The sequence below is a fragment of the Sesamum indicum genome, linkage group LG1 (assembly GCF_026168435.1).
Source record: "Sesamum indicum cultivar Baizhima isolate 11 linkage group LG1, ASM2616843v1, whole genome shotgun sequence".
NCBI classification, from domain to species: Eukaryota; Viridiplantae; Streptophyta; class Magnoliopsida; order Lamiales; family Pedaliaceae; genus Sesamum; species Sesamum indicum.
Window position 1 is genome coordinate 21,781,571 of NC_142657.1, and position 26,726 is coordinate 21,808,296.

The 26,726-nt window shown below is 35.6% G+C and overlaps 3 protein-coding genes across 5 annotated transcripts; 2 read left to right on the plus strand and 1 right to left on the minus strand.

The window, feature by feature from the left end:
* Positions 1–5,705: 5,705 nt before the first annotated feature.
* Positions 5,706–8,281, plus strand: SPL8 (squamosa promoter binding protein-like 8). Of its 2 annotated transcripts, none has more exons than XM_088880503.1 (4): positions 5,706–5,971; positions 6,403–7,144; positions 7,636–7,805; positions 7,897–8,281. In XM_088880503.1, the coding sequence occupies exons 2-4, from the start codon at positions 6,492–6,494 to the stop codon at positions 8,052–8,054; spliced, it is 981 nt and encodes a 326-aa protein (XP_088736629.1). In that variant the 5' UTR covers positions 5,706–5,971; positions 6,403–6,491; the 3' UTR covers positions 8,055–8,281. The 2 variants fall into 2 exon arrangements, with proteins under 2 accessions (XP_088736629.1, XP_088736634.1); XM_088880508.1 differs by having other exon boundaries at positions 5,706–5,944.
* A 7,310-nt stretch (positions 8,282–15,591) lies between these two features.
* LOC105170831 (squamosa promoter-binding-like protein 7) lies at positions 15,592–18,061 on the minus strand. Of its 2 annotated transcripts, none has more exons than XM_011091763.3 (3): positions 17,048–18,061; positions 16,845–16,969; positions 15,592–16,172 (listed from the first exon to the last, which is right to left on the minus strand). In XM_011091763.3, exons 1-3 carry the CDS (start codon positions 17,674–17,676, stop codon positions 15,778–15,780), a joined length of 1,149 nt encoding a protein of 382 aa, XP_011090065.1. In that variant the 5' UTR covers positions 17,677–18,061; the 3' UTR covers positions 15,592–15,777. The 2 variants fall into 2 exon arrangements, with proteins under 2 accessions (XP_011090065.1, XP_011090056.1); XM_011091754.3 differs by having other exon boundaries at positions 15,592–16,193; positions 17,048–18,040.
* Positions 18,062–21,884: 3,823 nt separating this feature from the next.
* On the plus strand, positions 21,885–23,403 carry LOC105174186 (Matrixin family protein). Its single transcript, XM_011096212.3, has one exon. The coding sequence runs from the start codon at positions 22,280–22,282 to the stop codon at positions 23,351–23,353; it is 1,074 nt and encodes a 357-aa protein (XP_011094514.1). The 5' UTR covers positions 21,885–22,279; the 3' UTR covers positions 23,354–23,403.
* Positions 23,404–26,726: the final 3,323 nt, after the last annotated feature.

Consider the following 26,726-nt stretch of genomic DNA (forward strand, 5'->3'; position numbering starts at 1 on the left):
AAATTTTTGTAGTTTCTGTAAGGTAGAGTTAATGTGCAATAAATTATTGGTGAAGGTGAAGGTGGTCTTTACATTACATGTGTCGGAGGACTCACCTGCTGCAATGTATAACTGGACTAGACTTGGGAAAACGACTGGAATTAAACAACAAAATGGCCTAACAAGTTAAATTGTCCAGAATTATTATTTGTTTTATTTTTTTACAAGAAATGTGAAAAGGAAAAAAATTGCCTTAAATTAGAGGGTAGCCCGTAGCAGTGGTGACTAAGACTTCTCAGAAGAATTGCATGTGGGCATAGTTTATTTGCAAATTGCATTGAATATAATATATATATATATATATATATATTTTTTTGATGTTGTGTAGTAAAAGGGTAATAATTGAACAAGTGTTGGCACCATGATTGTGCTCAAACTATAAACATGTGCAATAAGTTGCTTTCAACTGACATTTCTTCAGAACTCCCTTATGGTTTGTTGTGTCTTTTGTTTTTATTTGTGAATGTTCATTTTCAATAAATAGTAGTGCCTACAGAAATGAAGCCAAATTTCCTTCTTCCCTTTTCTCATTGTGGTTAATTCAATTTGTTTTAACTCCCTTCAAAAGAAAAAAAGAATACTAATAAATATAATTGTTTTAATTAAAAACAATATAGACTTGATTCTCTTTTTTCCTTTTGTTTTTGAATCATTGAAAAGTTATGTCAAGATAAGCATGTTGTTATGACAATTAAAAAAGCCTAACTGCCATGAAATATTAATTTCGTCAAAAATTATTGAGATAATGCCTATTTTAGACACCATTGCCTTGCTAGTGCAATAGAAATTAGGTTAGTATTTATTGGATCAAGCCCTGTAAGCTGAACTACAACTATTAGTGCTTTCACATTAATTAGTAAATTTATATTTTTAATAAAATTCAAACTCGTAACATTCAAATGTAGTTCACTATTGAACCACTATGCTAGCAATGATAATAGTGGGAATTTGTCATCCATAAGACCTCCTTGTTATATTGTCTCAAGGGGGACAACTATAGCACCTAGGTTGGTTTTGAATGGATCGTTTCCTAACGTGTTTTTATTAATAATGTCCTTGAATGTTGAATAAAGTTGGACGATGTGACTCACCATAAAATAGAATAAAACAAACATGTTTCTGTAATCTCGTTTAATAATTGTATCATAAGAAAAGAACAAAAATATATTTATTTATGATTACAGAGAATGTGTTGTATACACGATATTTAGAAATAAGGTTAAAATTTCTCATATTACACGAGATATATAGTTTATAATTTTGAAAAAATAAACATAATAAAACGCATAGACATCGTTCCAAGAACTTGCAAATCTAAGGGGCCAAAACAAGCAGGAATCACATGAATATGGCAATGATCTTTATATTATGTATGTGTAGTAATTTGAAAATATTTTGGCTCACAGAATTTCTTGAACCAATTAAATGCAAGTTAATGGAGTGGGTCCTTAAATATTATTGTTCATTTGATATGCAAAAAATACTAGGTAAGTAGAGCGGGCAACATTATAGCAGGAGAGGATGGTAAATGTGTATGTCTGGGTCATTTTATTTTGGGTTGGTTGCTCTGCCCTCCTTTTTATTATGGGTAATATCATTTTTTCTTAATTTTGGAATTATCATATATCTCTTTTATTTTAATGTTATTATAATCAACCCTATGTACTAATACGATTTTGTAGCTGCTGCACCTGGTGAATAATACTCTCAGTAGGTCGATTGTTGACACATACCTGATTTTATAAAATAAAAAAGTATGTATTCATTTATTCATACACTTAATATACAAAGCACTGGGGTGTAATATGTACTTAACCCTAGTGACACTATCAACACAATAATTTTTGAATCACATCTTTAGCACTTATCATAACTAAGGCAAAGATTCTAAAATGCCCTCATTTGGATATATTATATAAGGGGATAATTATACTGTCTTTTTCTAAAGTTTGGTATAATTACTACTAGATCTCTTATGGTTTGAAAATTACATTTAAGTACTTTGATGTGTGTTTTCGTCTAATAGATAGATCTACTCGTTAATCAAATTCACACAACAAAAAGAATGAGTGAGTCAATATTAACCATGATTGACTTATTAGTAATTTGTTGTAAGCCAAACAAAACTTTTTTAATCAAAGTATCCTTAAAGTCAGTAAGTGAATGGAAGGTAAATATGTTTCATTCAAACTTTTTGTTGATGTCAGCAAATCTCTTGAATTTTATACCAATATGTGAATCTATTTGGTGGATGAAAATAAATATTACGGGGACTAGGTATAATTTTCCAATCATAAAAGATTTATATATAATTATATTAAATATTAGGAGAGAACAATATAATCATTCCTAATATGTTTACTAATCAAAGTGCCTTTTAGAGGAATCCTTAATTTTCAAGAAATTATAAGTGTAAATTTTGCAAGTGTCGTGTTAAAATTTCGAGTTATGGCTTCCTAACATTATCTTGTACTCTATAAGGTTGGTGGCCTCGTAATTCCTAAATTTAATGTCACAATATGTGGAGTAGAACGAATGCAACTAGTAAGGAAATTAATTTGGCCCCGAAAGTTTTCGCGACATACATATGTGTTGCACAAATGAAAATATTATTTGTTACACATACAGATTATTATTCTTAAACAACTCAAATTTTATTAATTTCTTTTGATACTTCCCAATGCAATTTATTTTTACTTTTTAAAAGTGTATTTGTAAATTATACATATTGATAGTGAATTTTTTATCGAGTTTGTTTGATTAAAATGAGTTTGTACGCTCCATCATAATTGCTTTTTCTTTCCTTTTTTTTTTCTTTTTAAATATTTCAGCCTTTGACTTTTAGTTCAAAATTAAATTTGTGGACTAAATCAAACTTAAATCGGGCTCGAACAATTCTGACCAACCCCTCTTCAGATTTATAAAAGAAGATAAAAAGCATGAATAGGGAATTGAAGTGTGTCAAATTGTGTACCACAAAAGATATGTCCCCTGCCTTCTCCGCTTAGTCGGCTTAACAACAGACAGTCCCTTCTCGCCCCGCCTGCCCCCACCTTTCATTAATTACTTTTCAATCTTTTCTTCAGGGAAAAAATCTTTTTAGGGTCTCTTCATTTCTCAATAAATTAATTCTCAAATTTGGTTTCCCACGTAACAATCTTTAGAATCTCGTTTATTTTTTATTATTAAACTGAATAATTTGATCAATGTATTCTTGTAAAGTGTTTGTTTATTTGTAATATGGAGCTTGATTTCTATTTTTCAAATTCAATATGTATTACGATTTTTTTTAAATAACTCAACCTACCTATTTAGCTGGATCGAACAATTGAATAGCACACCTGTATCCTATTGAGGCTGAGGGAGGTCTTAACTACTAAATTCGATTTTTACAAAAATAAAACATCAACAATAAATTTTAAAATAGCAATCTTATTCCGTATGACTAATAATAATTAATAATATAGAATTATGTATAAAATTATTGTTATAGATAATTAATGATATATATGCATACCGACAATTGAGTGACAATAATTATAATTATTATATATTTATATAATCGTTAAATTATCACCAAAAGTATCACTGATTCCACACGCATTAAAGCCAAAAAAATGTTTCAAACAAAAATCTCATTCAAGATTTTACTTAAATAGAATGAAATAAAATCTGCAAGGTGTGCATTTTACTTACACAAAAAGGGATTAATAGATAAACCAGCATTCTAATCAGTCATATCTTACTTGGTGAATATGAGACTGTATAGAATCTTGGGACTAAGGATTCAAAATTTTTAATTTTTTTATTTTATTGTAATAATAATGAAAATGATGAATAGATGGAAACAATTATTAAATTATTAATATAGAAATTTATAATATAATTATATAAAGAAATAAATAAATTGGCACAAGTGTTGTTGTCTGATTTAGAAGACATTCCGTACAGAAAATAGTCAACGTCTGTGTCAGGCTTTTCCTACCAAATGCCACCCCCACCCAATCTCCCTCTAATCCCCACGTCCAGAACGGCACGCGCCAACACTCGCCAATAATTGCGAGGAGAGCATCGTAATCACATATGATATTAGGGATGAAGGGGTGTAGAGAGTGAAGTGTTAAGAGTAGGGATGCAGTGGATCATGGCCCTTGCTGTTCATCACAAGGGGACAACAGTTCATCGTACGTCCCGGATACGGCGTATCCCTTTTGTGTCCTCTTCTCCTCCCCCTCCCCCTCCCCCTCCCTACAATATCTTGCATACATAAATATATAGCTTAAAATAAAAGTTTATTGTTAACCTATACAATCATTCTCATACATTTATTCAAAGTTTATTAAGTTGTAGAAAAAATTATAATTTATGATTCTATTTTTAATTTTTAATTTAAATAGTTAAAAAAATAATAATTATAAATAAAAAATGCCATTTTTAACTACACTAATAAATATTTATTTTAAATAATTACAAACACATTCTCAATAAAATTTAGCTAATTACATAAGAAGGTATTAGCAAAACATATGTCGGTTTGGAGGTGGGGGGTGGGGGATCTGGTACACCACCACCTGCTTCAGCAACATGCAATCAATGGCATGGGATGTGTCGCTGCTGAGGCGCGTGGGAAGTTAATATTACATATTATGTATTATTTTATTGTATTGTGAAAATTGAGTGAATGGGAGTGGGAAAGGGCCAGAAATTATCCCCACTTCTCACCCAATTGGAAACCTTTACTTCCAACTGCTGTGATCGCACTCCCACTCCCACTCCCACGCTCCCTACTAATTTCTTTCAATATTAATAATTATTATGATATGGGTTAAGAATGTTATTCCAAAAATATAATTACTTTACTCATAAATAATAAAACATTATTTTACTTTTGACTTTAAGGTTAGTGTTATGATATGGGTTAATAATGTGAATTCTTCGATTTTTTAATTTAATAAATAAATAGGGCTTCTTGTCGAACCTAATTATCTTATACATACTTCGTCACTCCTTCTATTGTGTAAATAATAAGTAATATTAACAAACAATTATACTTTTTTACCTTATTATGCGGGAAAATTTTTAAATTTAATTCGTGTAAAAATTTAGTTATCAATCATAACTTTTTAGGATAACGCGTAACTCCTGAATTTAAAAGAGAGTATGTTGAGATTTGATATTTATTAATTTTTTCTCTGAAAAAATTAACTTTTAAATGAAATAGTCATTTAATAAAGTAAACAATATGAATAATGACTACTTTTAGTAAAAACAATTTATGTCAATTTCCTCATTGAATTTTAATTTGCTGGTACTTATTTGCTTCATTATTGGATGTATTTGATTAATTGATTTTGCAGCAAATCATTAACAACATTGTCGCGTTTTAAAAATATAATGAACTATCAAATATCAAATATCAAATATCAAATATCAAATATTTCATATAATGAACTATTAAAAAAAATTTATTTATTAAAATATTTATAATTTTAAGATGGTATTTATAATATTTTAAAGAATGAATAGGTATTTATAATTTTAAAACTGTAGTAATTTATCCTTGAAAAAAAATAAAAAGAAGAGAAAGGGGTGGTAATGGAAATATGGAGTTTGAGTTGGGCAAAACAGTAAGTGCATGGAAGTATAAGATGTTTAGACAATCAATCTCTGAGCAAAGCCGCCTCACAAGTCAGCACTTCTGAGTTGCTCTCAGCTCTCTCTGCTCACACCTAGAGAGGGAAACTAACAGTGTCCCCTGTTCTAAAGAGAGAGAGAGAGAGAAAAAGACTTATTGATTGGAAAGATGCCATTATAGAGAGAGAGAAAGTTTTGGTGGTGTTGAAAATATTAATGGAAGAAGCCCAGCCGCTATATTTACCCACCATATGTTTTTGATTACTACACTGTATATCTCTCTCACTTCCAAACTTCTGTAAGCTATTTTTCTCTCTCATACACACACAATTCCAAGAAAGAAAAACCCCTCAAGCCCCCGACATCTTCCTTAAATCCCACTCAAACCAGCACAAAGATTAAACCCAAACCAAAAGAAAAGGAAAACTCTTTGCATTAACCCCACACACACACACACTGAAACAGAGAGAGGAGAGAGAAAGCTAAAGTGTTTACAGCCTTTTTCCAGTACTCTCCACAATCTTGCCCCTTTAAAGCTGACAGATTTCTTTCTCTTCACTTTCTTTCTCTTTCTCCTCTCTATAAAGTTCTCTCTTGATTTCAGATATTGTGCAGTTTCAACTTTCTTTATCTACATACAACACTCAAACCTATATATATATATATGTTAATTAATTAGTTTTTGTGTGCTTACAGTGTAGTTGTTTTTGAAATGTGGTTCAACTGCAGGTTAAAAGACTGAACAAAGAAGTGGGGTTTTTTTTTTTTTTGTTATTTTGCGCGTGGGGCAGAGAGGAAAAGAGCAAAATTGAGGCGCAATGTTGGACTATGGATGGGGGAACCCCTCATCGATCATGCTTTCTGCAGAGGAAAACGCTCAAGATTCTGAACCCAACCGCCCCGTTTTCGACCCTTACGCCACTCACCCCTTCTCTGAAACCGCTAATTTTGTTAACCCCGAACCCCATTTCGCCGCCGTCCCCCACCACCACATCCCATTTCACCACCCACAAACCCCAAATTCCAACACCCATTTCTCTACTTTCTACGATTCCCGCGCTTACACCGCCTCCGCTTCTTCATATCCGCATCCCCATCAAGCGCCACCGGCTTCGATGCTTACTCTCGAACCGGCCGCCCCCACTGGGTTCATGGTGGTGCCCAAGAGCGAACCAATGGTTGGGGGACTCGAGTTCAACGCTGAGTACAATAGTAGAATAGGGCTGAACCTGGGTGGAAGGACTTACTTCGCTTCCTCGGAGGACGACTTCGTGAACCGCCTCTACCGCCGGTCCAGGATCCTCGAACCCGGTTCCGTAAACTCCCCCAGGTGCCAAGCGGAAGGCTGTAACGCCGACCTGACCCACGCCAAGCACTACCACCGCCGGCACAAGGTGTGCGAGTTCCACAGCAAGGCCGCCACCGTCATCGCGGCGGGCTTGACTCAGCGGTTCTGCCAGCAATGTAGCAGGTTGTGTTTGCTCAAAATGACAAAAATGCCCTCCCCTCCCCTACCCATGCATTACTCGTGCTTTTGCATATTTCTGCATTACCAAGTCGTCATCCAGAGGACTAAACTGCCCTTTTGGGCGGTGTGAACATGCTAATGATTGAGTGCGGCTAATCCGCCATCGTACATGGGGTGATCCCGAGGGCAGTTGCGTCCGTAAATTTATATGTTTCCCCATGACTACTGAGTTCACTCCCTTCAACATCCGCGTACTGTTAAAATTTTGCTTCTTATAGTAAATATATGTATACATACAGTATATATATACACATATAATTTTTCTATTGTGTGAGTCAATGAGGTTTGAATTAATGATGTGTGCAGTTAGCATTAATGTTTCTGCCTTTTTCTGGGGTGTGGATAATGTACTAACTACATACGTAGAGTTTGTTCCTCGTACGTACATGTATGAATTCCATGTGAGTTTGTAAAAACTTTATTACCATTTTCAGATTCCATCTGCTGTCGGAATTCGACAACGGAAAGAGAAGTTGCCGTAAGCGGCTGGCCGACCACAACCGCCGGAGAAGGAAATCCCAGCAGCTATCTAACCAAGAAAACAACAACAACAAATCCCAGCTCGAAAACAATGCCCCCAATTCTTCATCTGAAAACCTAACAAGTAAAATAATCTTTACCTTTTTCTTATCATTTCCTTTTTTCTTAGGTGTGTATGATTCCATGGGGGGAATTTGAATATTAAATATTTGCAGGGTCGCCGCCGGATTCGGGGGCACATTCATCGTCAGTGACGGTGGCGATTTCGCCGCCAAGAATTTCGCTGGATTGCTTTGGACACAGATCTTACACTGGTGGAACCACCTCTTCCACTGCATCAACAAGCTCTCTCTTTTACTCATCAAAAGGGTGAAATGCATGTGTGGTATCTGATTCCAGCATGACCAAGAAAACAACAACGACTGCTCATCCTCATCATCATCTTAAGCTGATCATATATTTGATTTGATTTGTGGTTGCGGAACTAGGTAGCTAACTAGTATAGTAGTAATTTAATCACATAGTGGAGTCATGGAACTACGTGCGCACTACCCTTTGATGCATTCCATCAGTTAATATTAACCCATGCTTCAGTCTTCATTAATTATTCAATCAAGATATATTATTAACGTACGTACGTTACGTTGAGATGGAGATGATGATGATGATTATGATTATTGTTAGGAAATGGATCGGGTTAAGATGGATAACAGGTGGAATATGAAGGCGATAAAAGACACACGAATTTGTTAACCCAGTTTGGATATAAATCCTACGTCTGGGGGCGATACCAAGCCAGGAGAAAACACTCAAAGAGGAGGAAAATTGAGGAGTACAACACACACACACTTGTATGCAAGTCTTCACCACACGTGAAAAACAACACTCACCCTCGTCTCAACTCTTTCTTTTCTCTCTACTCTATTCTACTTTGCTCTATTAAAACAATGCTAATAAGAGTAGTATATATAGCCATGACTTATCCTTTTTCCAACTCAACTTGGGATTTCTAAGTTGAATGAGGTTATCCTTCTCCAACTCAACTTTGAATCGGGTTATCCTTCTCCAACTCAACTTGGGAATTCTAAGTTGAATCAGGTTATCCTTTTCTTCTTCAAATCAATCTTCACAACTTAACAATCTCCCACTTGAAGATTGATTAGCTTTTCTCCACTTCTTTCTTGGTACCGCCGGGTTTGTCTACTCTAGTCATCAAGGCCAGTCGAAGCCGTACACAGCTTCAACTTCGCCATCGCAACCGCCTTGGTCAGCATGTCCGCAGGATTCTTTTCTCCTTGGATCTTCTCCAGCTGCAGTGCCTTCTTCTCCAGAAGTTGTCGGATGAAATGGTACTTGATCTCGATGTGCTTTGTCCGCGAATGGAACGCGGGATTCTTTGCCAGATGGATCGCACTCTGGCTATCGCTATGAAGAATCACATCTGCCTGAGGTTTCCCTAATTCACCCAACAAGTGTTGCAGCCAAATGAGCTCCTTAGCTGCCTCAGTAACTGCCACGTACTCAGCTTCCGTCGTGGACAGTGTGACAACCTTCTGCAACTTTGAGACCCAGGATACGGCTGTACCGCCATATGTGAACACGTACCCTGTAGTGCTCCTCCTTTTGTCATAGTCACTCCCTGCAAAATCAGCGTCAACAAACCCAAACAAGGTAAGCTTGCCCTTACCAAACACCAATGCTCGGTCCTTAGTACCCCTCAGGTACCTAAGAATCCATTTCACAGCTTCCCAGTGCATCACTCCTGGATTGCTCATAAAACGGCTAACTACTCCCACTGCATGTGCTATATCCGGTCGAGTACAGATCATAGCATACATCAGGCTCCCAATTGCTGAGGCATACGGTGTGACTCTCATCTTTGCACGTTCGGAGTCAGTCTGGGGCGAATCACTGTTGGATAGTTTGAACTGATTTCCCAATGGCGTTCCAACCGGTTTTGCATTTTCCATCTTGAATCTGCATAATACCTTCTCAATATAATCAGATTGAGATAACCATAATTTACCAATACCTTTGTCCCTTGTGATTTTCATGCCCAATATCTGTCTTGCTTCGCCAAGATCTTTCATGTCAAACTTCCTCGATAACTGATCCTTGAGCCTATTGATCTCCTTGACATTTGATCCTGCTATCAACATGTCATCAACATACAGGAGTAGAATGATAAAAAACTCATCGAACCTCTTCACGTAGCAGCAATGATCAGCATTGCATCTAGAGAAACCTATCTCTAGCATGAAGTTGTCAAACTTCCTGTACCACTGCCGCGGAGCCTGTTTCAATCCATACAGGCTTTTCTTCAGGCGACACACCTGCTGATCATCTCCATTATACCCCTCTGGTTGTACCATGTATATCTCCTCCTCAAGATCCCCGTGTAGGAAGGCTGTCTTTACATCCATCTGTTGTAACTCCAAGTTCTCTGCCGCTACCATGCTCAACACAAGACGAATAGTAGTTAACTTGACAACAGGTGTAAAAACATCAGTAAAGTCAATACCGTATCTTTGTTGGAATCCCTTTACTACGAGTCTTGCCTTGTACCGCTTCTTCCCGTCTGATTCTTCCTTAACCCGATAGACCCATCTGTTCTGTAGGGCCTTCTTTCCTTTTGGGAGCTGACACAATTCCCATGTGTTGTTTTTCTTCAACGAGTTCATCTCGTCGTTCATCGCAAGCTCCCACTTGCTCTTGTGGACATCATTGACTGCCTCTGCGTAACATTCGGGTTCTCCACAATCAGACAAAAGCAAGTAATAAAGAGAGGGGGAGTACCTATCTGGGGCCCTTCTCAGCCTCGGTTCTCGACCCAGTGCCAAGGGTGTGCTGCTTTCAGTAATCGGTTCCTCCGATACTGGTTCTGGTTCTATCTCCGTCTGTTCGGTTTCGTCCGTCTGAACTCCCACTGAATCCGTATCTGCTGGTCTCATGATCCCGGAATTTGAAATGTCGAGATCAATAAATTCCCTTTCCTTCTTGTCATCGCCCGGGCTTACCTTCCTGTCGTTGTACATTACATCCTCATTGAATATAACATTCCTGCTACGAATTATTTTTCGGTTTTGATCATCCCAGAATCTATACCCAAATTCGTCAGTCCCATACCCAATGAATGTACATTTAATCGACTTAGCATCCAGCTTAGTCCGATCATCGTTCAAAATATAGGCTGAACAACCAAACGTACGTAAGAAAGAAAGATCCACTTTCTTACCACTCCATACCTCTTCTGGTATCCTGTTGTTCAACGGGACAGAAGGCCCTCGATTGATCAAGAAAGCAGCCGTGTTGACTGCATCTGCCCAAAACATCTTTGGTAGTCCGCTCTTCAATCGCATGCATCTCGCACGCTCATTCAGTGTTCTGTTCATCCTCTCAGCAACGCCATTTTGCTGAGGTGTCCCCGGGATTGTTTTCTGCATTCGGATTCCATGGTCGGCGCAGTAATTCTTGATACCTTCACTGTTGTACTCGCCACCGTTATCCGATCTGAGACATTTCACTTGTAGACCTGTCTCATTTTCCACTAGTGCCCTCCATCTCCTGAATGTATCAAAGGCATCAGATTTTCTTTTTAAGAAATACACCCATACCTTTCTAGTGGAATCATCGACGAATGTCATGTAGTACGTTGATCCACCAAGAGATGACACTGGTGCTGGCCCCCACAAATCGGTGTGAACAAGCTCCAACTTTTCTTTCCTCGGAGTTCTTCCTGTGGTCAAGAAGCTCACCCGCTTCTGCTTTCCGAACACGCAGTGTTCACAATGACCCACCTCCACCGATTTTAACTCGGGCAACCGTCCTTTCGACTTCAGCACGTTCATTCCTTTCTCGCTCATGTGGCCCAAGCGATTGTGCCACAGGTTAGCCTGCGATACAGTTCCTGCAAAGGGAATGTTTGAACTAGATCCTCCCGCCATGTAGAGCGTTCCCGACTTTAGTCCTCGAGCCAAAGTCATTGCTCCCCGACTGATCTTCCACTTCGCGTCTCCAAACGTCGTGTGGAATCCATCACTATCCAGCTGTCCGACTGAGATCAAGTTCCTTTTCAGTCCTGGTATGTGTCTCACATCATGTAGGGTCCAGCATGACCCATTCGTTGATTTGATCCGCACATCTCCCTTTCCTACAATCTTGAGGGGTTTGTTATCTGCAAGATAAACTAAGCCAAAATCACCTGAGGTGTATGGCTCCATGATGTCTTTGTTGCTGCATGAGTGGAATGAGGCCCCTGAATCCACAACCCAATCATCGGAAGAACTGCTCACACTCAACAAGAGTGCATCCGTGATCTCCTCCGTCGCGGCATTCGCTGTTCGGCCCTCCTTTTCCTTCTTTGGCGCCCGACATTCGCTTTTCATGTGTCCGGGCTTCTCGCAGTTCCAGCACACCATCTCCTTCTTGCCCTTGTTCTTCCCCCTGGACCTTGACCTTGACCTTCCACGGTATTTACCCCGTGTGTCAGGTCTCCCTCTGGACTCTGTATGTAGCGCAGAGCCAGATGATCCACCCGTTTGCTTTCTACGGGTTTCCTCGTTCAACATCATGTCTCTGATGTTGTCGAACTTCATCTTCTCCTTCCCAGACGAAGTGCTCACTGAAGTAACAACCACATCCCAACTGTCAGGTAAAGATGAAAGCAAAATTAACGCTTTTACCTCATCGTCAAACACGATATCCACAGACGCCAGCTGTGTCGTGAGTTGGTTGAAGTCATTGAGGTGATCGGCCACCGACTTCCTCTCCTCCATCTGCAACCTGAATAGTTTTTTCATCAGCATAACCTTGTTCATTGCTGAGGGTTTCTCGTACATATCGGCAAGAGTCTGTAGAACTTCCTTCGTGCTCTTTGCTCCCTTCACATGATAGGCGACATTCCGAGAGAGCGACAGGATTATTGCGCTCATCGCCTTTCGATCGAGCACCTTCCATTCTTCATCACTCGTCTTCTCGGACTTCTCTGCAAGTGGTTCGTACAGGTCCTTCCCGTACAGGTAGGCCTCCATCTGCATACGCCAAAACCCAAAGTCGGAACCATTGAACCGTTCGACTGGAAACTTTCCCTCCATCTTAACTCCTTGAACCAGGCTCTGATACCAGTTGTTAGGAAATGGATCGGGTTAAGATGGATAACAGGTGGAATATGAAGGCGATAAAAGACACACGAATTTGTTAACCCAGTTTGGATATAAATCCTACGTCTGGGGGCGATACCAAGCCAGGAGAAAACACTCAAAGAGGAGGAAAATTGAGGAGTACAACACACACACACTTGTATGCAAGTCTTCACCACACGTGAAAAACAACACTCACCCTCGTCTCAACTCTTTCTTTTCTCTCTACTCTATTCTACTTTGCTCTATTAAAACAATGCTAATAAGAGTAGTATATATAGCCATGACTTATCCTTTTTCCAACTCAACTTGGGATTTCTAAGTTGAATGAGGTTATCCTTCTCCAACTCAACTTTGAATCGGGTTATCCTTCTCCAACTCAACTTGGGAATTCTAAGTTGAATCAGGTTATCCTTTTCTTCTTCAAATCAATCTTCACAACTTAACAATTATGATTATGATGATGAAGCAAGTACTAGTTATAATGTTTGTGTGTGTGTATGTGTGTATAGGTAGGCTTTAGCCATATATGAATATGTACCTTGACATTCCGGGGAATTTGAATTCCCAGTGTGCATGTCTATCTCCAGCTTTCAACAGTTGAAAAAAAGTAAAAAATATTCCATGTGGGAATGTAATCCCTTCTGTATTTCACCTGTTTCCATTTGGGTACAAGGGGTTGGGGTTCTGGCAGGGAGCACTCATGCAGGGAATTACTATTTCCAGCTACTCCATTATTTTCTTTTGTCTGTTCTGCTCTCTCTCTCATTGATATTTTTGGTGCAGTAAAAATTTCTTTGATGATGGGGAGGGGTTAAACTTTGAAAGAAGAAGGATCTTCTTCTTGTTTTTTTATTACCTCAGTAAAATCAATAATTTCCCTAGTGAAGAAGATGCCAGGAGGTGAAGCTGTCTCCTGGACGGAGGCTATTTTTTGGTCATAAAAGCATGAATTTGTGGGTCCATTGTTTTTTTTTCATTTCAGTCATCATGTTTCTATCTACTGTTTACTGCCATGTGAAGGAAGGGAAGGTGATGGAGATGGATGTGAAAATAATAAAAGATGTTATTCCTTTTCTCTTTCTTTGATCTCTTTTCGGAATTTAAAAAGATATTATGTTTAGCAATTAGTAACATTCATACTCCTATCTAGATTTTACTTGATTCATTTTGAATATATTCATTCATCTTCTGTCAATAATATTGTTTCGATACTTAAATTAGTATAATTGTTCGGATAGATAAAATTGGTTTAGAACCATATGTACAAATAAATTGTTGCCTTAATGAATATTTATAATATTGGCTGACTTGAACCAATCACATCAAAATATGTGATATTGAGCTCTATTAATCTAAGAATTTTTAAAGTGGTGCAGAATGGATCGATCCAACATGAATAAAAACATGCAAATTCTTGCAGTATTTTTTCAGTTTGCAGGGGTATTATGATCTTTTAATAAGTCATTTATTGGCTCTATCTCTCTGATTATACTTGAGAAAAAAAAAATACAAATGTAAAAGAAGTCATATTTATTGCTTATGTTTTTGGTATATTTCAGAATAAAAGTTGGATTTGCTAACCATTTCAGTTGTCTGTTAATTGCTTGGAGGGATTTAATGGTAGAATATATTTAACAACAATCGAAAATTATAGCAATCATAACAAATATATTTGTGGTTAGATAAAGAAGAATATTTGCAGAAGCAAAGATATGTGGGTGGGGAGATAAGAAAATATGAGAACACTGTATTTATTTTACTCCCTCTCCTTCACTTACTGAGCACTGTGAGAAAATAGAAACAGCAAATCTGTTTTCATCAGAGTTGTTTATTAGGGCCCAGCCCACAAAATCTTGAAAGTTGAATAAAAATCCATTTATATAATTATGATGTATGTATGTATGTATGTATGTGGAAGCAGAAGCAGAAGGTGTTGTATGAGGAGATCTGAAGAGAATATCCTCCCAAATCTTCACACCTCACCAATTCCAATTCCAATTCCATAACACACCTCACCTTCTCTCTCCCCATTTCACTTCCACATCAATCAATAAGAGTAGTTGCATTTATTTGAATTTCTCACCCCTCTTCTCTTATTCCTTCCCAAAATTATTCAAGAATTCAACCCCAAACATTTCACACCTTTTGTTTTAGTAATATCAATAAATTATTATTAATTGATTTTATCGAATATCAATTATCACAATAAAAATATTTTGTTCAATAATATCAAATAAATGAAATCTAATAATCAATACCTACTATTCAGTACACACAATATTTAATGTATAAAACAAACGAATCCATGACCTCTAAAATTATGGGACATCAACTTACATTTCAAACCCTTTTTGATTATACCATTTCTACCTATCTGAAAAATATGACTGAATTGTGTTATTACTAATATTATTTAAAAAGTCAGTGTGTGAGTTTGTTGCCTCAATTCGTAAAAATAAGATATTTTCATTTGTTTATATGATTGTAAATTTGGCTTTCTCCATTAATATAAATAAACTTGAATAATAAATAATTCATATAAGTACCCAGTAAGCGATGTAGGCAAAATGCATGCGCAGAAATTTAGTAAAATTGTACAAGGCCCAGCAGAGCGGGGTGAAGGGACCGAATGATTTTGTTCAGCCCACGTTTCCCAAATAATTGGAGTATATATGTTGGTTGCTTCAATCAGGAAGCAAGTGCAACACATGAACATGAATCAACTCTTCCTCCCACAAAAACATTACCCTTTTTATTGCATCCTTAAAATTCATCCAACTACTTAATTTCTTTTTTTATTTAAGCAAAAATAAGAATCATATTATGTTTCAAGATAATAATTGTACGAAATTCGAAATTATTTGTACCACACGCCATACACACACTCTCTCTCTCACACACACATACTTCTGTCTTAAAACCATATAGAAAAGAATAAAATCTCAACCCTTATAATCAGTAACCCAATGGGAGCTTCCACAACTCATCAGAACAACCTTCTTCATCTCCTTCTGTGGACGCCTTGTGATCATGGACAGACAAAAGCCCCAAGGCCGAATTCCGAGCCTGCATTAGGTCCAACGTCACATGTCCTTGGCTTTCTTGTGAATTAGATTTCACCCCGACTGAAGTATTATTGTTGCAGTAGTCCTCTACCTGGTAGTTGCCATCCATTAGCTGCCTGCCAGCCAAAATGGAAGCCCGATTCTCGGCGATGAGCTCGCGCAGGGCGGCGCTGCACCTCGCCGGAAGATCGGCCGACGGCTGCGTAATATTCCAGGGATTGTAGTTTGTTGATGACAGAAGAGAGAGAGCACACTGGCTGCTATTAAGGAAGTGGGCGTGTCTTCCTGCACCCATCATTTTGATGTCTACAAGATTAAGTGGCAGTGTCTGAGATTATCAACTCAAAATGTGGCCATGCATGTAGCTAATGAGAACATCAAATCTGGCAATTAGGTATGGAGGGCATATTCACTCAGTCCCCCTTCCGCATTCAGCCACAATTCACAAAGCAAATAAAAATATTTAATCATGATGGTGGATCAATGAGATTAAATTAACATTAGGGGTGATTTATATGAATTTGATATTCCTATTCTGTTTGTAAAGTGTTGTTAATGGAGTATAAATGCATATATATACTAGTACAAGCACGTTTTTTATTTATATAAATATATTTTTATTGAATGACATACATAAAAATTAATAATATTTGAGTTGTAAGTTTACACTAGCTAGGACATGTTCATTTAAGTGGTGCAAAAGCAGCAGCTGGTAGCATAATATAAGATGAGTTGTTCTAAATTAAGCACTCCAGTTCATATAAAAAAAAAGAGACAAGTGAGATTTCTTTTTTAAATTAAATTTGGTCAAATTAAATCAATGAGTAAGAAAACTTTAGACGAACCAAACTAATTACATATTCAGAAATTGACATATGATTAATTTAGGTTTGAGCGAGTGTCATTTGAGCTACAATTTTCCCTATTCATGTAACATTAATATTAATGACTAATTACCTTGAGAATGTTTCTTTGCAAGAGATTGGGGTTCTTGAGAACTCTTTCTCCTTCTCTCGTTATGCCCCGCCAATCTCCTCCGACAGCTTCTCTTCGACTCATCAAATTCCGCCACTGCGTGAAACCTGTCATGTCCGTAGACATACATGTTGATATGCATATATATGAAAAACACACAGTGCACACACTAAAAGTAACCAAACCTGCTGCACTGTTGGCAGAATCGTTGTTCGATCCCAAGAACCACCACCTTGGGAGCCTTTGCGTGCATTTCACAGACCTTGTGCCTCCTGTGGTAGTCCTTGGCATTCAACAGCACCACCTCACACCCCTCCACCTGACACCGAGGAACCACAACCGGAGTGGCCCCCACCAGGGGAGCCGAGCAGGGCCCTCCACGGGTTGAGTAGTAGGGTTTGCCTTTCTTGGTGACAGAGGAAGCTGGTCCAGCAGCCGGCGGAGGAGTGGGAACGTCCTCGAAATAGTGCCTCTTGCCCAGCTTCAAGCACGTCAAGAGAGGGTCGGGTTTGTAATAATGGGGGTCGTTCCTCTTTTCTTGCTGCTGCAGCATGAGCGCGTGAAATGCACTGGGCCCAACTTGCCTGTCGGTGGCGGAGGCGGCGGAGGAGGAGGGTGGATAATTGAATGAGTTATGAAGAGTAGTGTAGCTGGTCCAGTCTGCCCTTGAAGTAGTGGCACTAATACTACTACTAGTAGCGAGCTCCCAGGAGGATTCCCATGCATGGATGCTGCAGCAATTACCATTATGCCCTCGCGCACTATTACTATTACTAGTACTAGTACTGTTGTTGTTCCAATAATAATATTCCATGTTTCTCCCAGCAGCAGCCCCTTCCAGTGGTGGGTAGTTGTAGTTGTAGTTAGGGTAGTTGGTAGATACAGAAAAGAGGAAATAATGGCGCAGCCCAGAATAGGGAATCTGCTACTGCTGCTGCTTGTTTTGCTTTTATAAAAGAAGAAGAAGAAGGGATATAAATGGAAAATTGGGAAAAGATTAGATTGAAGTGATGGGAGGGATGAAAATAGGGACAGTTGGAGGGGTATGGTTTAACTGTGTTCTACTCCAATAGGGTTATGTTCTTTTAAGAGAAAAAAGCTGCTATTTTTTCTTGCAGGCAGACTGATGAGTGAGCTATTCAGACACAGAATTCAGGTAAACATATCAACTGCTGAAAAATCTACTATAAAAATATAAAAATAAATTGATTATGTGATGACGGCATAGTAGTTAAAAATTATTCATTCTCTATTCAAAATGTTAGGGATTATAATTCTTATCACATATGATTCAGTGCAGGTTTCATTTATATTATTATGAACGGATGGTAATTGACTTTTAATATTTCTTGAATTTCAATTATTATATATGTTGATGGTGCATAATAATCAAATAAGGTAAAAAATGGCTGGAAAACATTTAGTAAAATTTGTATTCCCTTGTATTTTTTTTTTTATCTTGTTGTTCATAGTGAAGAATAGATACCAAAACGGGTAGTAGCTATAGAAATACAAAACATTTAAACAAAAAGGAAAAAATGAAGAGAGTTAGAAGAAAAGGCAAAAGGCGAGCAGTTGTAGTTGAAATGATTTGATTAGAATGGTGAGAGGTGGGGGCTGACGCAGACGCTGAGTGAAATAGCAGATAAAAAAGAGATGATGATGATGGGACTTGAGAAAATGCACTACTCTACTCTACTTGAGAAAAATAGATCTAATTTCATCTGTTCATTAGAAAAGGTATTTTAGTCATTATTTTTGAAAAAAATAAGTTTAAATTGACGAAGAGCGATGTGATTATTTATTTATAATATAGGAATGATTTTTTATATTAAAAATTTTTGATATTTTGATATATCACAAGGGGTAAAAATCAATTTAACCCCATAAACTAGACATTGAATTTTTAAATTAAATGTTGGTAGTGAATTTTTTTTCCATATCATTGGTTTAAGTGCTAATGTTATCAAAATAATTGGGGTGAATATCTAATGCATGTGTTTCTTTTGCTAATTAAAAAAAAAGAAAAAAGAAATTGAGCAGAATTTTGGTATAGAGCAGAGAGTAGAAGCGGAAAAAAGGGGCATGCGGTGAATGAAATAATAGAGATATACATTTAGAGGGTGAGGGAATAGGAATGAATTGGTAACGCGACTTTAAACGTTGTTGAATGCAACAGTCTGTAAAGTGGGTAGGGCCCATACACTCATCTGCCAACTTCTCATACTTCAACAAAGATCCACCATATTGCTTGATTGTGACCACTCTTCACCATTCTTTTCCACTTTTCTTTTCTTCTCTCTCTCTCTCTCTCACTCACGCTTAGAGTTATTATAATAATAAGAGAAGATTCAAGAAATTCATGAATAATAATAATAATAAAATATACTAAAATGGCTATATCTATCTATCTTAATTTGCATGATACTCCAAATATTATTAAAAACTTACAAGATGTTATAATTAAAATAAATATTATGAATCTTATAAAGAAATGGGTGTTGAGTGAAGTGAACAAGTGTAGGTACGGTCAACACTAACTTTGAGATAACAATAAGTTGCTTCTACAATTAATTGGAAAACGACTTATGATGATATTGAATAAGAAGTAGGTGATGCATGCTTTCACACTTTTTTTCATCTCCTTCCTCTCTTGTTCAAATTCACCAATACCATATAAATTTACAGTTGAAAATTTTTTTATGGGTTACAGGTCATGGGCTCTTATAAGTTTGATAAAATCTAATTAGGTAATTAATTATATATTGCACTTGATATATAATTTAATGTAAAGTCGAAGAATAGTCGTTAAACAAATAACAAATGCAGTTGGGACTGAATTTAATGCAGTCAAACCTAACACAAGTGAAAATTTTTCTTTGTTAAAGAAAAGGATTGTACTATTTTGGGTGGTTGGCGAAGCTCATCAAATTCATTAAAATTTAGAGATTTGCATATTTTCATGAATAAAATTAATAATTCTCAAAAATAGACTTCAATATTACAACCAAAGACGAATTAATATTTCTTAACTTGTTAAATTTGAATTTTGATGAGGAGGTAATTAAAATTATTGGTTAAAGTTTGGGGGATAATAGAAAAAGTAAAAAGAGCATAAGGAGAAAAGGTAATAATTATATGGGGTAAAACAGTAGCACCCAAAGGTGAGACAATCAGATATTCCACCAACCTCACTTTTGTTTGCCAGAGTGGGGAAACTCTTTTCATGTTAATCAACTTACTTTGACACACATCAAATATCAAATACCAAATACATACATTATAAATGTGAAGGTGTTGTAATGGGTCTCTGCCGACAACAACAACATGGATGGATGGATGGTAATGATATGGTAGGTGTTAAAAGTGGGTCCGTTGTGTTCATCGTAAACAGCACTGTTTCTTTTAATGAAACACATGAAACAATATGGATAAGAGATACAGAAACAGAATATATATATATATGGTTTGCAATTTGCATGCCCATTTCTTTGATTTTAGACTTTAAAGGGGGACCATTTCCACTATGCTTAAATCCTTTTCTCCTCTTCTTCTTTGTTTGTTGCAATCTTGGTCAAGTTTTTATTAATTGGTCAAACAATAACCACCCTCTTCAATTTTGTCACACTCATTTTTCATTTCATATTTCCAAATTAATTATTATTTTTTAATATTTTAATGTAGTAAAGTTTGTATGTAAGGTAATTGGTGCTTATATGATGGTAATTTCGTAATTAATTGAAAGAGGTTGTTAAAATTTTAAAAGTAGTAATATTTCAAAGTTTTTGAGTTTGAATGTTTCTCCAACATCTTCAAATTTCTTATAAAGTTACAAAATAAAACATTTACAAACTCAGCTTATTTGATAGTCTCTTAGTCATTTGTGGCAATAAGTGTGTTTGATGACAAGGGAGAAAGGCAGAATAGTTCAGCTCTTGGGCCCATCTTACATACATTATGAAGCCCAAACTCAAATTTAGAAATAAGATCATAGTCCAGTAGAAAATATGTTTGATCAGCCCAATAGCCCATTACACTTTTTTATTTTTGTACAAATTGTTCATGTGGTTCAAACATTTAATTGTAGAATTAAAGCTACTTTAGTATGTAAGGGTTAATTACATTTAAACCCCCTCTAAAGATATAAAATTATACTTTTATCCAAAGAAGTTCTACGTCCTCTCCCAAAATTTATTTTTTACACCTTATTTTCTTTTATTAGGATTTGAAAGAGAAATATCGACATTTAACAAAAAAATCATATAAAATTTTAATTTTATCCTTTATTTACTTTTTCTATGTAATAATTTTATAATTATAACAAATAATATAATAATATTAAATTCACCTCGCATTCATATATTACATTTATTCTGATGTAATATTGCTTTGTATTGTTGTTGATATGTATATATATATATATATAGGTGTCGTCCACTATTAGTATTGAGTTTTTTGAAGTGAGGATTCAGAAAAAGTAATCAATTATAACACAAGTAAATCACACTTATTTTATAATTGATTTGAGTCAAATAAATCTAATTTAAGTTTAAAAAAGATTTATATAACCCCACTCCCAATTAATCATATAGAGTCATTTACACGTCAGTTTATTTGTAAAACAGAAGAATGCATGAGTGGTGTGTGTGTAGTGCAGTATGGTTTGGGCGTTTGAAGGAAGAAAAGTAAAAAGTATAGAAAGCAACAGCAGAGGAATGATGAGATTTAACAGAAGTTAGGATGAGGAGTTTGGTTCCAACTTCCAACTTCCAACTTCCAACTTCCAGACCCCATTCCTAACTTCTAACTCAAAACAATCCCAAACTTCTGCCTCTCACCACAAAATATCTCTTGCTTCTAACACCAACAATACTCACCATACCCCAAATATCAAACTTCTATTACAATATATATATATATATATATATCATTACAGTTTTACCAGTTGGAGTCGATTCATATATAACCAAATACTATTTTCATGTCATCCAAACTAGTTCATCTAATTTTTTGGATAAGAAAAGATATAGGACGTCAAACAATCCCAAACTTAATTCATCACTATTCTGCATGCATTATATTGTATCAAACCAAACAACCTAGTTAATTTCCAAGAGAATTGGGCTATATATATACATATTTATCTACAATCACCCTCCTAAACAAACCAATTTCATCCATGATTAATTTCCCAAAGTCAGCAATAAAACTCATAACTCGACTTAACCCAACACCAACCAAAACTATATATTAAAAAATCCCAATTTCATCAAACCTTGATTAGAAGAATACTACTCCAGCATGAAATGATATCTCACAATCTGATCATTGCATTCTTGATTTGCCCCTTTTTCTTTATAACAAAGCTTCTCTCTTGTCTCCATGTTAAATCATATTCACCTCCATAGACCACTAACATGACCTCATTCTTTCCTTGTTTTTTCCTTCTTTCTCTCCTCTCTTCTTCCCCCTCCATTCATGCAAGAGCACCACCCATTTACACCATAAACCCTACTAATACACCATCCTTACCTAATATCAACCAAAGCTACACATGGCAAGAATTCGTGAAATTCCAGGATGCCAGCAAGGGCAGCCTCGTCAATGGAATTTCTAAGCTCAAGCAATACCTCGGAAATTTTGGTTATTTGGAGAGTGAAGACGTTACAAATGCGACCGATGTATTCGACACGGATCTTGAACTCGCCGTAGCAAGATATCAGGAGAATCTAGGCCTTCCCCTTACCGGAAAGCTCGATTCTCGTACACTTTCTCAACTTATGTCGCCGAGGTGCGGCGTCCCTGACAATTGGAGAACGATGCACGCGATGGAGAACTACGTCTACTTCACCGGGCGGCCAAGGTGGGGACGGAATATTCCCATGACGCTAACCTACGCCTTCTCACCCAAAAACATGATCACTTCTCTGAGCAAGGAGGATTTAAGGGGTGCTTTTCAACGGGCTTTCTCGCACTGGGCATCGGTGATCCCAGTTAAGTTCGTGGAATCAGATGATTACGGGTTCGCGGACATCAAAATAGGGTTCTACTACGGAGACCACGGCGACGGGGAGGCGTTCGACGGCGTGCTCGGTGTGCTGGCTCATGCATTTTCGCCCGAGAGCGGGCGGTTCCACCTGGACGCAGCGGAGACGTGGGCGGTGGACTTCAGGGCGGAGAAGGCGGACACAGCCGTGGATTTGGAGTCGGTGGCGACACATGAGATTGGTCATCTTTTAGGATTGGCGCATAGCAATGCGAGAGAAGCGGTGATGTATCCGAGCTTGAAACCGAGGGAGAAGAAAGTGGAATTGAAGGTTGACGACATTAAAGGGGTGCAAGCGCTGTATGGTTCAAACCCTAATTTCAGGTTTCGGGGTTTCGCTGAATCGGATATGTCTTCCAATGGTGGTTTACATTGGAGGGTTGGAGGAGAAGAGATCATTAGGGTTAATTGCATGTTGATGTTCGTATTGTGGTTGTGCATGTAATTGGCTAGAATTAATATATAATTTTAACACTGATTTTCTCATTTCTTTTATTGCACTTATTCCCATAAAACAATAACACAATTTGTTTTGCTAGCAGAATTATGAGAGGTGTCGCTTTTAGTCCCATGAATCATACTCACGTAATTTTAGTCCCAAAAAGTTATGTGCATTGTGGTTTTTGGACTAAAAATGCATTGTGATTTTGGGACTAAAAAGATGTGATTTAAGTTTTATGTAATTAATAGCGTCATCTGACATAATTGTGGTACAAAAAAAAATTTTATTCTTGTTTTATGGGAGTAAAAATAATATTTTGCCCTTTATATCACCATCCAAAAAATTCTATCTAAATCGAGTTTGGTTGAACTTAAACTAATTATATGCATATGTAATACATTTATTAGATGATTGATACAGTTCAAAGAAAGTAACCAGTCACACTTGCTCCGTGATTCATTTGATTCAATTAAACTTGATTTGAGTAAAACAAAAAGTTCACCATCCCTCAGTCGGCCCTGATTGAGTCATTGCCCATCTATGCCTATCGAACTCTTACTACAAGTACATCTATGTATGAATCTGGATATATATAGACTGAGATAATTCTATATGTATTTTTCGATTAATGTTTGGATATAAATGATATAATTTTTCTTAACATAAAAATTCTGTGTTCATTTTCCTAAATGGATGGCATATTTATATAGGGCATAAAATTGAGAAATATACTTTATTGGTCTACTTCTGATTATATACATTCCTTGCTTTTTTTTCTTTTTTCTATTTTTAATTTAAAACGATAAACTATTATTAATTGAATAAAATGATTATAATTATTCATGTCAAGTATTTATATTTAATAAAAATAATAATAATTATGATTTAATCAATGATATTAAATAAATAAAATTTAAACATACCTATTATTATAATAAACATAGCATCTAACATGCATTACCAAATTTGAACTCATAACATGATGAACTTGGCGAAACATACATCAGCTTCGTACAAGTTTCATCACACACGTTCGTTGATATTTGTAATAAGTTCAACTAAATGTACGGTAAAAATTTCTCAAACATAATCAAGATGTTCTTATGTACAACTTATCCTTTACGACTTGAATGGGCCTGACACGTGTCGTGAATTGACATTGCACCATTTTCAGCCACAAGCTACATACCTTCACCACTTTGGGTGAATAAAGGAGCTTACAACCAACACAAAATATATAATCCATCCATATATATATATATATATGTGGAATAACTACATTTACTTCTCTTAATCTATTTTTTTTATACAAATCATTCATCTCTTTCGAAAAATTATAAAAATCATCTCTAACTTTTGAAAGATACTCCTGTTGAAGAGGTTTACCTAGTCAACAAGAGCATTTTGGGTTTTAAAGGCTGTTAGAGGTGGTTTCTATAATTTTTTAAAAGGTAGAGGTGATTTATGTAAAAAGACAATAAATGAGGAGTGCAAATATAATTATTCATATATATATGGCCTCTAATATACATTAATCAAATAATTGAATGAAAAGTATGTCAGACATATTATTGAGCAGTTTTATTTATTTTTATTATAAATTAAATATTACATCTCATATTATATTTGAAATAAATTCGACATAATTTATATATTTAAAAAAAATATATTAACGAAAAAGAAAAAATAATTGGAATTGATGATTGAAATTAGCAAAGATTCTGATGTTACTCCAAAATCTACATTAGTGGCCTCAACTTTATTCTTTCGTCACATCTCAACTAAAAAGTTAAGAGTCCATAACTTTTAGTACTGCATCAGGTCTTTCAGAATTAATGCACTTGTTAATGTCCAATATTTTTGTTGATAGGATCCGAATTGAAAACCCTACCCAAATTAATCCACAGACAATTGAGGGGTTTAGTTAAATTATAAATAATAATTAAATTAAGGATGTGAAACGTAAGAGTAGGTAATTAGTTAAGTAGTAATGAAGAGGCGACGTCGTAGAGTTTGATTTGACGTATCAATGTAATATTGGGATTGTTTAGGAAGTTGTAGCATTGATGGACAAACACTTGGCTTGTCGCATGCCACGACCTGCCCTTCTACATCTTTTCCCCTATAAAACTTTTTACTTTTTTATTTTTTTTTAAAAAGCTTGATTACGTAATCATCAATAATAATGAATAATAAATATATCAATTCAGTAGATGTACTCAAATTAAATAAATTTATTTTAAATAAAATGGATATGCACGTAAATGAAATTCGGATATATGGCATCTAACTTATTTATAAAATCTTAATCTTAACTATTGAATTAATACGTCATTCGTAAACTCTTTTATTATTAAAAAGTATGTTTCTTATCTCATTTTCTAATCTACCATTTGTTTTATTTTGAAAATATTTCACTCAATTTTTATTTTTTTCCCTTTTCTTGACTTCCACGTTCTATTCGTTTTTCCTTTTCTCAATATTTCTTAATATTTTTATATATTCAATTAAAATAATTATTTCTTAATTTTTGAATTAAAAATAATTACACTGTCCGCCCTCCTGATATATGGTGTAATTAGACGTCACGTAGTTTTTTTGTGATTTTAAAAATATGATATATGAACATTATTTGTTTTGTCTAATAAATAGTTCAACGCATTAATTAAAATTTATCGAATTTATTAATATTAATAAAAATTAGAATTAATCTCAATTGACATAATATTCATTTATTAGAGTTCCAAAGATGAATCTTTACATTGTGGAGACGTTAATTAAGCATGAGAATCAGCATGTGGCATGGGAACCATATATTGCTTCAAGACATAAGTTTTCACGTCGCATGACGCGATGCTGATTGGGATAAATAATCATTAGTAAATATTAGCTTAGTTTTTATTTTTTTAATTAACATGGCATTGGTAAATGTTGATTTACCTATAGAAAAAAGTCCCTAGGTGTAGGTGACCCTGCATTTCCAATCATTAAAAAAAAAAAATGATAAAGTAATAAAATTGACCACAAACGTGAGTAATGTGATTGAATTTTTCAAATTCGGACGTCATCAATGACAGCATTACCTTAAATATTTAAATTATTGGGAACACAAAATAATATTTCTTACTATAGATATGAATTTTGATAATTTAACAGGTAGAGTTATTATTATATTTCTCACAAGTACATCATAGATAGTACAACAAATATAGTTTCTCTATGTATAGCTAATTAGGATGATTATAATAAATATAAATTAATTATTATTTATATAAGTGAAATAAAAATATTAATTATAATCAAAATCATAGCAAATATATAATAAAGTCCTTGTATGTCAACCTCACCGTGTATTGACTTAAAATATATATATATA

Coding starts and splice junctions, on each gene's coding strand:
- SPL8 (XM_088880503.1), top strand. CDS start 6,492: ATGTTGGACTATGGATGGGGGAACCCCTCATCGATCATGCTTTCTGCA. Junction 7,145..7,635: donor TTCTGCCAGCAATGTAGCAG/GTTGTGTTTGCT, acceptor TACCATTTTCAG/ATTCCATCTGCTGTCGGAAT. Junction 7,806..7,896: donor TTCATCTGAAAACCTAACAA/GTAAAATAATCT, acceptor AAATATTTGCAG/GGTCGCCGCCGGATTCGGGG.
- LOC105170831 (XM_011091754.3), bottom strand. CDS start 17,676: ATGGAATATTATTATTGGAACAACAACAGTACTAGTACTAGTAATAGT. Junction 16,970..17,047: donor TTCTGCCAACAGTGCAGCAG/GTTTGGTTACTT, acceptor CGGACATGACAG/GTTTCACGCAGTGGCGGAAT. Junction 16,194..16,844: donor TGCAAAGAAACATTCTCAAG/GTAATTAGTCAT, acceptor TTAATCTTGTAG/ACATCAAAATGATGGGTGCA.
- LOC105174186 (XM_011096212.3), top strand. CDS start 22,280: ATGACCTCATTCTTTCCTTGTTTTTTCCTTCTTTCTCTCCTCTCTTCT.